At 52.8% G+C, this 9,867-nt stretch overlaps 2 protein-coding genes across 2 annotated transcripts; both read right to left on the bottom strand.

Moving 5' to 3' along the window:
• Positions 1–770: 770 nt before the first annotated feature.
• Positions 771–3,769, bottom strand: Atp6v0b (ATPase H+ transporting V0 subunit b). Its single transcript, XM_048450512.3, has 8 exons — positions 3,589–3,769; positions 3,051–3,099; positions 2,762–2,845; positions 2,569–2,646; positions 2,316–2,385; positions 2,170–2,221; positions 1,665–1,855; positions 771–1,083 (listed from the first exon to the last, which is right to left on the bottom strand). Exons 1-8 carry the CDS (start codon positions 3,653–3,655, stop codon positions 1,057–1,059), a joined length of 618 nt encoding a protein of 205 aa, XP_048306469.1. The 5' UTR covers positions 3,656–3,769; the 3' UTR covers positions 771–1,056.
• A 1,000-nt stretch (positions 3,770–4,769) lies between these two features.
• On the bottom strand, positions 4,770–8,082 carry Dph2 (diphthamide biosynthesis 2). The gene is made up of 6 exons (XM_048450511.3): positions 7,750–8,082; positions 7,403–7,515; positions 6,896–7,119; positions 6,010–6,693; positions 5,744–5,920; positions 4,770–5,664 (listed from the first exon to the last, which is right to left on the bottom strand). The coding sequence occupies exons 1-6, from the start codon at positions 7,894–7,896 to the stop codon at positions 5,540–5,542; spliced, it is 1,470 nt and encodes a 489-aa protein (XP_048306468.3). The 5' UTR covers positions 7,897–8,082; the 3' UTR covers positions 4,770–5,539.
• Between the last annotated feature and the right edge of the window lie 1,785 nt (positions 8,083–9,867).

The raw sequence follows: 9,867 nt of genomic DNA, 5'->3' as shown, positions 1-9,867 counted from the left end.
ACCGCCCGCCTCTGCCGTTGGCCTTGCGCGGCCCTGCCAGCGGGGAGACGCTGATGCGGATGCCCGAGACCAAGGAGAGGCGCGGGAATCCATCAGGTTCCTCCACACAGCCTGCCTTAGGGATGGAAAGAGGCCAGAAGACGGCTGGCTAGGCCCTTCAGGTCGTTGAGACGGGGTCTGGCTTGTGGGCCACCTGGGGTCAGGGCCTTTCCAACTCTTTCGCGGGTGCATGATTCAAGGTCAGCCAACCAGGGCTGCCTACTAGGTAAGACCCTTAAAGGTGTTGACTAAAAATGACTTCTGGGGTAAGAGCAGGACAGCTAAGATTAGGGAAGCAATCTAGAATTTGATAGGATAGGTATGGGCGGAGTTGAACGGGTCCCCAGGAATTGAGACCATTGAAGAGGTTCTTGAAGATTTAGGTGTTCATACAGAACTATCAAAAGCAAAAATTTGGGTTCCAGGAAGAGAAGGTGTAGGGAGTCTCAGGAGTAGGAAAACTGAGGGTGCTAATTGGCTATAGTCAGCTTGCATCTAGTGCATAACGGCTCCAAGGGCCTAGGGCTAGGAAGATCATAGAACCCAGACTTTAAGGAAGAGCCTCCCTGCTATAGACAGTCTAGCACCCTGCCCTCGCCACCCAGGAGCCAGCACCTTCCACAGCAGAGATGGTGCAGATAGAAAGAGAATATTAACAAGCGGTTACCGAAGTGTACAGGCCCTACCCTTCCTCTGTGAAAGGTGTCGCAAAGGGCCAACAGACGCCTCAATGACCGGGACAAATACCAAGTTTATTTCACAAACACTAGGAAGATGGGCTGGATGGGGAGTAGGGGACACAGGTGCACAGCTGTACACAGTCACCATCAGCAGCCCACTCCCCACACTGGGGTTCAGTCTGGACTGCAATGCCTCCAAAGTCAACAGGCAGCAAGAGGTGAGTGCAGGAGGGCCCTGAACACCAAGCCCAGGAAAGGCTAAGGGACACAGCTCCAGCTGTCCCAGGAAAACCAGCAATAAATAACAGTGGGGCACGGCCCCACCCACACAGATCATCTAGTCACCCATCTTCACTCTGGAGGTCTGCAAAAGAAGAACAGGGACAAATCAGGCAGGGACGTGACAAGATCACAACCAGCAGGCCAGTGAGTGGACAGACAGACCACAGATGGATACAAGACAGACACACTGATAGACAGCGACAAAGGAGATCAGCAGTACAACAAAGAGCAGCACTGGACAGTGCCAGTGTCCCCAGGAGTCAGCCCAGCCAAGCAGCCAGTCATGTTTAGACCTTCAGGCTGGTCTTTTCGCCACAAACCCACACACTGATAAAATACAGACTCCAGACGTCCGAGTCTACTGACAGGCATGACGTGCATATGCACACAGACCAGGAGAGAGGAAAGCGGGTCAAGACTGTCACGGACATCCATCAGAGGCTGTATCACAAAGAGGACATGCCCAGAGGCAGCAGAGAGGAAACGGGTGCAAACGGACTAATGGAGAGATACATGCATATACAGCAACAGACAAAGGGGAACCAAGAGATGGGAAGGGGTCTCACAGCTACAGGTGGAGAAGGGAGGCATTTCTATTCCTCTCAAAGCAGAGTAAAGCTAGGCTGAGGACAAGGACAAAGTTCCCTAGGGGGAATTCAGCACCTGAAGGATTGCGACGATGACCCCAAAGAGGCCAATGGCACTGCCAAAGATCTCCACGATGAGAATCTTTACAAAGAGGCTGGGGTTCTGTGCATCAGCTAGGGCGGCCCCACTGCCCACGATGCCCACGCAGACTCCACAAAAGAGGTTGGAAAGACCAACTGTGAGGCCGGCCCCAAACATGGAGTAGCCTGGAGGATAAAAAACAGCTCAAGTGAGGTCAAGACAAGCACAGGAGATGATGAAGGATCCGAAATGGGCTAATGGGGCCAATCCCACCCCAACTCTGTAAAGCAGGCTCAAGCAGCAAAGAATATAAAAAGGAGTCTGAAGTTGGGAAGTCGGAGCTAGGAGCAAGTGTGTCTGTGTGTATGCATGTGGGTGGGGGTGCAGGGATGTCTCACTCTAGTTCTGTAGTGTTGGCTGGCTTCTTAGCTCAATGCCTGCCACTTAAAGGCCCATACCACCACACCTGGCAAGACTGAACTTTGGGCTACCCACTCACCTGCATGGTAGTTTCGATGGCCAATGGCCTTGGGGTCAGTAGCACTGAAAGGCTGAGGAGGACAGGTCATCAGAAGCCATCCCTTAATGCACCTACCTTCTCCTCCAATCTTTAGGCAAAGCATAAACCACTGGGTCTCCCCTTACCTCAGCCATGTTGCTAATGACAATCGCCATGATGATGCCATAGATGGCCACAGCTTCACAGAAGATAATGCTGGCAATAGTAATGGTAAAGGGTGGGGGTGTGGAGAAAAGAGAGGAGAAGGAAATCAGCCATTTGTCAGAAAATCCCCAGCCAGCTCTCCTTGACTCACGATGAGGCTGGTCACAAGCCAGTATGTCAGCAGACCTCCATCGCAGCTGGCTGGCTTTGACAATCAAAACCTCTTCTACTCACCTAACCAAGTTCTTGGTCTTGATTCTGGGGGCCTTCACCCCACCTCCAATGATGGAAGAGCCGGTAATATAGATGCCCCTGGGAGAAGGTCAAACTGATTAAAGGTGCTCAAATAGTCACACTGTCCCCAGGATGATTAAGAACCCAATGACACCACCCAACTTCCCACTAATCCCACTGCCCCGACACTTACCAGGCTGCTCCAACCACAGACAGCGAAATTGCTAGGCCAATGCCCAGATTCGACCACATGAAGGGAGAAGTTTCTGTCAGGAACCTGGTGTGGGAATAGGGAAGAAAGCCAGTCGACTGTGGTCAGGAAAGGGCAGGGCTGGGGGAGAGTACACGAAATTCAGCTCCCACCCAGCCCCAGCCCCCCAGTCCCGATATTTCCCATAGGTCCTTGTGTCTGAAGAGTTGAGCTAGGGCTCAGACTACAGAAAAAGAAGAGGCTCCTAGGAGAATCCTCGCCATGCCCTTACCATGCCACATCAAAGCGGAAGCCCAGGTCAAAAATGGTGTAGCAGATTCCTGCAGCAACGAGAAAAGGAGTTAAGGGTTGCTTTTTTGAGACACATTTCCCAGCCTAGAGAAACACTGCCCAACTGCCCGATACATCTAAGAAGACAAGAGTCCTGTCTTCTTAGCGAAACAACCTCCGCCCAGGCCTCCATTTTTTTTTCTTCCTGCCACTCCTTAGGTAACCCGTCTCAATGACACCAAGCCCCTCCGCGGACAAGAGCGGCATCCAGGCCGCGCCAGATCCTGCCGGCCCAGTCGCTGTTTACCCAACAAACTGTGAAGGGGGAGGGCAAGGAGCGAAAAGAGGAAGCAGGGTGCAAATGTCTGCGGCTCACAAATGAGAGGGGGCTGGCGGTCGCGACCCTGGAAGAGCCGGTGTGGCTCTCGCAGCCCGGGGTCGGCCCCCTACGTTGCGGTAGGGCACCGCGCTGGGCCGGCTCCGGCTGCCACCTGCCCCCGCCCCAGCCGGTCAGCTCAGCCAGCCCGGGCCCCGCTCACCCACGACGATCATGCAGGCCCAGAAGGCCACAAAGATCCCGGTGTAGAGCAACGCCAGCCCCGTCATGGCAGCAGCGACGGCGGGGGTCGGATCGGTGGGACCTGAGAGAACACCGCGACCACCGTCCGCCCCGCAGTCTGTTGGCCCGCCCCGCAGTTCCACCTGACCGACGCATGTGACGCGCCGGCTCCACGTGACCTCCGCGCACAGCGGCTGGCTGGCTGCGGTCGGGCCGCGGTAGACGTCGTGCCGCTGAGCACTGTGGTAGTTGTAGTTTCACCCGGCGCTCTGCGCGCCAGGTGCGGCTCTACACTCGTGCTGCTTGTTCCCTAACCTGCCCACTGGATTCCCGGTTTATTCTCCAACCTCTGCAGATCCTTCCGGTCTTTTCTAGTCCTACCTAGTTCTAGGAAGGCTCTGGACTGTTCCTTCTGCTTGAAGGGGGCTTTCGTGGCCTTCGCACTGCCTAGCTAACACCTGGTGGTCATCAGAGGTCATTCTTCTAGGTTGCCTTTCCTAACCCAGAGGCAGGGTGGAGTGCAAGCAGTGAGCTCCCGTGACGTCCAGGTGGTGCTTCCAAGGACATGTCATTCTCCTGCTCAGAACGTGGTAGAATATGTGAGTGGTGCTCACTTTAACCTAGTTCCCACGTCAGTTTACAGCTCTGCCTTTAAACTTAGCCTGGACACTACATGATCTGGACAGTGCCAATTTAAGATTCCTGGGTAATGTGGACAATGAGTAGGTGAGTTTTGTTTTCTTCTGGGATTCAATAACCACACACACACACCAGTGCTGGGGAATTAAACCCTAGGATCTACATCTTAGATAAGCACTCTACCAAGCTACACCTCCAGCCCCAGCAACACTGGTTGAAGTACCCACCATGTTGACTGGTCTATTTAGGCCCAAATGTGCTTTTCACTCCTTTTATTCTGATATTTTTTTTGTCTCTTCAAGATCCAGCTTAGGACTCCCCTATATGGGATGTCTCTTGAGTCTACCATAAGGTCCAGTTGTCCCTGGGGCTCCCTTCTTCACACACAATTCTATTTCATGGGGTCACTATTTCTTCCCAACCACACTCCGAGGACAGGAACCTGGTCATATATATAACTCCTGTACCCAGCCACAGGAATGGTGTAGAACCGAGATGTGTTTGGTGAATAAAGAGAAACAAGAGAAGGATTCGGTTTATTTCAGTTTTCTTGGTGTTTCCCAGAGACGAGTCTGAGACAGCATAGCCAGCACCATCCTACAGAGCCTTGTGCTGCGACAGAACTGACCCATACAGCCATGTGAGTGCCTGAACTGTGATCAGTGGAGCTGAGAAACAGGTTCCATCCACTTTAGATCTGCAGAAGTCATGTGTCTCGTGAATACTGTCTTGGACAGTATGGGTCTAGACCAGTGGTTCTCAATTAGAAGCAGTTATGGTATCTGGAGATCATCTGGGTTGTCATAGCTGGGGGGAGGGGCTTCTGCTGAAGCTAAACACCCCACCATTTACAGAATAGCCTCCGCAGTAGAACTACTCTGTCTAGAAAGTCAACAGTGCTGAGGGGGAAGAATTCTGGTGTGGATCACCTCCTGCCCCTGCCCTCAACAGTGTTGAGGGGGAAGACTCCTGGTGTGGATCATCCAACGCTTGCCCCTGAACAAGGGCAGAACTATACTGTGTAACAGGAACTGGGGTCAGCCACAGTCCCAGACTGCTGACAGATGGGCCCAGGAAAGGCCTGAACATTTTTTTCCCCACCAAGTAGGCGGTTATTGCACTGAGGCATGCTGAGCCAGTGCCAGGACAGGCTAGATAGGCTCTCAGGGAGAAGCCACTGGCATTCCCTCTGTTCAGGTTCCTTCAAGTATCATTGTAGAGGAGGAGACGCTGGTTCAGGGAGCACAAGTCCCAGCCGATTTGTCACTCTATGACGCTGGCCTCGCATGTCATCACCTGCTTCCCTCATCCTCATAGGCAATGGCAATACCCCGTCTTCCGTGGACGGCTTCTTTCACTGGTGTCTGGCCCAGGCGGGGCTCCAACCCCTGCCAGCTCCGGGAACTAAGGAAGGAAGCTGTAGAGGGAATGAGAACAAGCTGTGTGGGCTGGACCTGGACAGGACTCTAGCAGAGGGCAGGCATGTGCATGCTTACCTGCAGGGCTGCTTTCAGCCAGCTCCAGCTGTGGCCTTCGAGCTATGGCAGAACACCCAGTGTCACTTGACGATTTCCACGAGGGTGGCGCTCGGAGCTCCCCAGAAATGAGGGATACATCTGGGGTGTCCCACAGCTCTGACTCAGGTGGTGGGAGTGGCACATGGAAGGGGGAACCTGAGAAGGAAGGAGAGAGGTAGTTATCCTGGTCCTTCAACTCCAAGCCCCAACTTTCAAGCCGAGATGTGCCCCCCTCCCCCACTCACCGGGCAATAGCTCCGCATAATGTGTGAGGTGGGGAGCCAGGCCTGGGGGTGGCCAGGCAGGGTTACAGGCAGCCTCCAATTCACATGGCGTCAATACAGGTCGCAAAAAACCACCTGAGGGCTGGGAGGCTAGGGCTCCCAGAGGACAGGCCAAAAGCACAAAGACGTCCATCTCAGGGAAGTTGGCAAGCTTGGCAGGTGTGGGCCTCCCCAGGGCCAGTACGTAGCTCCGTTTCCCAGCAGCCTCAGTCAGCTTCTGCAAGTGTGCCAGGGCCTCGCGGTGTTGAGCTACACCTAATGTGCCTGCCAGCAGCCCTACTACACGGGCATCTCTGGCCCGCTCGACAAGATACAGTCTTCTAGCTCTTAGCCGCCCAGCCTGGGCACCCTGGTCCTGTGTCTGTCCTGTGTCTGGACAGCAGGAAATGAAGGGTCGTCCTGGTGTCCACCCCAAGAGCAGTCTGCTCAGATCTGGATCAAGGATAGGGTCAGAGCTAGCTTGAGAGCCCCCCACATAGAAGGCACCGTATTCTTCCAGACACCTTCCTGGGCTCAGGGGGAAGCGTCGTCCAAAACGTTCAAGGGGCTCAGGCTGTGAACTTGGGGACCCTGCAGGCAGGGGCAGAGCTGGAGTGGAGATGAGCAGATCTTGATACTTTGGGCGCAGGAGAGCAGCCAAAGCCTCTGAAAGAGAAGGGGGTAGCATGAGAGTTGAAGTCTGGCACAGCAGAAGATGCCTCCATCCCCAGGTGACTAAATGTGACCCTAAAGCACAAGCGAGGCCAAGCTGCTATCAAGAGCTCTATGGAAGCGTGTTTCATAGGGGGAAATTAAGGCATGCAGCCATGGATCTACTCCTCCTTCCCTCACAGGTATAATTTCTCACCTAGGGCGTGGGCACAAGCTGGCTCACTCAGCAGTACCACCGGGGCTGTGGGATCTGGATTCTGGGCTTCAAAGGCCTTTGCACAGAGCTCTAAGGCAACAGAACGCTGACCAAGGACGAAGGTGATGGGCAGCAGACGGGCAGGGGGGCTTAAGCAGGCAGGACCAAAGTGGACAAGGGCTTGTGCTCCAGCCTGCTCAGCACCCAGCACATCCACACAGCAGCTGCAGGGGAGAGAGAGAGAGAGAGAGAGAGAGAGAGAGAGAGAGAGAGAGCGCGCACTGGTGAGAGGCCTCCCTACCTGGAAAGGGCTGTCATCAATGGGAAATATGGCCAGTGGACAAAATGGCAACATGTTAGGAATTCACTGTCACTGAGGGGCGCTGGCACCAGGAGCTTCTCATCTTCACACAAACACAGTCACTGGAGGCAGATACTGTCAGCAAGAAAACCCCACGGGGCCTAGATCCTCAGACCCGACCACTGACTCCCAGCACGAGTTCACACCTGCCATAAGCCGTGTCTCCTAAAATGAACATCTTCGATCCTGTGACTTCCTCCAGCCGTGCAGCCACTGCTGCAGCGTCTCCCAGTAACTGGTCAGGGAACTGTAAGGCCACCTGAAAGAACAAATCATAAAGTCAGCAACGGTTCACTCCTCCACCAAGAGTGTCTGCAAAAAAGACACTCAAGTTTCAAAGTCCCTACTTCCAGAGGGACACTCAGCCCCACGGAGGAGCGGGTGGTCCGTTCGACGCGGGCGAACTCCGATTTCCTCAACCCACCAGTACTCACATAGCATCTAAAATCCCAATCCCGGCAAGCCATCCCTCGCTTTCTAAGTCGGCCCTCACCCGCTGACAGCCTAAGTCGCAGACAAATTTCGTGACTCGCTCCAGTTCATACACTCGGTCGAGGTCTTCGGGAGGAGTGAACAGTCCCGGGACTCCCGCCTCCCGCTGTAGGGCCGCCTCCGCGGGGCTGCTGAACGTAGACTCCATGGGGCACAGGTTGAGTGGGGCGAGATGCAGCCGCGTCCCTCGAAGTCACAGCAGTTTTGTTTGTGTCCAGGGGCCCCAGGATTCACGTCCTACACTTCCAAACTCCCGGCTCTCCACTACACACTTCCAAACTCCCGGCTCTCCACTACACGAGGACCTACTGAGATTACTTCCGGGTTCAAGGAGTGCCCACAGAGAACCAATCACTAGCCTCGTTCTCAGGACCAATCGGAAGTGCCGCGAAGCCTTGTGGGTGTTGTAGTTCCACAAACTACAGCTACTTCCCGGGTACCTTCAGGTCAGCTTGCTGGTGCCCTGTGGAACTTCAGCTTCTTTTTTCACTAATTCAGTGTGAGCAAGTCCAATCCGTTGGTCACATTAAGTATCTCATGTGCAATAAAATTTGTTTTTAACATTTGTGTGTATGTGTACACGTCCATACGGTTAGAGCAAGGATCCATCTCAAGTCTTCGGATTTGGCTGCAAGCTTCCTAATCCTCCAAGCCATCTCACAGACCCCATAATTTGAGACAGGGTCTTGCTGTGTAAACGAAGCTGGATCTCTCTATTCTGCATAATTTCCAAATAGGCGCCCACTGCTTGGGTTTGAATATTTGTGGGTGGGCACTTACTGCGAGGCATTGTAGGAACCAATGTCTTTATGCCCTTTACCTTGTCTGCTGAAGGACTGTTCCAAGGGTCAATTATAACTATACCCGCTATCTTCAAATCTGTCAAACACAGAGCCCTTTGCTAAATTAATCAGGCACTACGTTCTTAGGAGCAAGAATCATCCCGATTTAGAGATAAAGAAATAGATCTGAAGTTACTAACAAGAAACAGTATGTCAGTGGGATAATCAGCATCAAAACCAGAAACTAGGCTGTAGACCCCACGTTTATTCTCTCCCCACCTCCTTGGAACTGAACCCGGGGCCTTGCACATGCTAGACAAGAGGGCTGCTGCTGAGCTACATCCCCTGCCCTAGACCCTACACTCACCTACCTTATACACACTACTTTATCATGAGGAGGGAGGGTAGGGGACAAGGGCTCTTAACATGTAGAGAGATAAAAGGACTGAAATCATGTGGATCATCTCTGCATCCGCCATGGGAGATGAGAAATCAGTACTGTAAGGATGGGGCTGGGGAGGGGGGTGGAGAAATGGTTAGGTGGCTAAGAGCATTTGCTGTTCTTGCACAGTTACCAGGCTCAGTCACCAGTACCCACATGGTGGCTCATAACCATTTGTTACTCCAGTTCTAGGTGACTGCTCTTCTAATACCTGAAGGTAATTACACTCATGTGGTGCACAGACATATATTCAGGCACATATACACCTATGTTGGAGGAGGGAGGTCGTTTGTTGGTTCCTGATCACCCGGCTAGCTTAGACTCAAAATAACACAAAAACCATATTAACTAAATCACTTCTTGGCCCACTAGTTCTAATGTCTTATTGGCTAAAATTTAACCCATTTCTATTAATCTGTGTATTGCCACTGGCTGTGGCTTACCAGCTAAAGTTCTGGCGTCTGTCTCCAGTGGTGCTACATGGTGTCTCTCTTACTCTGCCTTCTTCCTCCCAGCATTCAGTTTAGTTCTCCCCGCCTAACTCTGTTCTACCCTATCAGGTCAAGCCAGTTTCTTTATTCATTAACCAATATAAGCAACACCTAAGATTTTTAAAAACTGGAACTGAGGAGTGGGATACTAAGGAGACAGCATTTGAGACAGATGCTAGCTGGCCTAGGAAGACAAGGAATGAAAAAGAAAAGGGCAGAACACAAAAGCTAGGAAAAGAGCAGAGGAGTAGGCTGCAGTTCTCCCACCAAATGAACTCAGATATCATGGATGGGATTGGGGAGAACTCAGCTCTGCTCTTCAGGTTTTACTGACAAGACTGGGGCAGGTCAGACAGAACTTTAGCTATGAAAGTAAAGGAGGCAGCCCAGCTGCTGGGCGCTGT

The sequence above is a fragment of the Myodes glareolus genome, chromosome 3 (assembly GCF_982192425.1).
Source record: "Myodes glareolus chromosome 3, mMyoGla1.1, whole genome shotgun sequence".
Lineage (NCBI taxonomy): Eukaryota > Metazoa > Chordata > Mammalia > Rodentia > Cricetidae > Myodes > Myodes glareolus.
The sequence above is the reverse complement of the archived record's forward strand: the minus strand, read 5'-3'. Positions and strand labels throughout refer to the sequence as shown.

What these genes read in the sequence shown, in the direction of transcription:
- Atp6v0b (XM_048450512.3), bottom strand. Translation starts at nt 3,655, where the DNA reads ATGACGGGGCTGGCGTTGCTCTACACCGGGATCTTTGTGGCCTTCTGG. An exon ending in GGCCTGCATGATCGTCGTGG is followed by an intron (nt 3,100 to 3,588) that starts GTGAGCGGGGCC and finishes TCGTTGCTGCAG; the next exon opens with GAATCTGCTACACCATTTTT. An exon ending in TCATCGTCGCAATCCTTCAG is followed by an intron (nt 1,084 to 1,664) that starts GTGCTGAATTCC and finishes CTTCTTTTGCAG; the next exon opens with ACCTCCAGAGTGAAGATGGG.
- Dph2 (XM_048450511.3), bottom strand. Translation starts at nt 7,896, where the DNA reads ATGGAGTCTACGTTCAGCAGCCCCGCGGAGGCGGCCCTACAGCGGGAG. An exon ending in GGAGACACGGCTTATGGCAG is followed by an intron (nt 7,120 to 7,402) that starts GTGTGAACTCGT and finishes TCTCCCCTGCAG; the next exon opens with CTGCTGTGTGGATGTGCTGG. An exon ending in AGCTTGTGCCCACGCCCTAG is followed by an intron (nt 6,694 to 6,895) that starts GTGAGAAATTAT and finishes CTTCTCTTTCAG; the next exon opens with AGGCTTTGGCTGCTCTCCTG.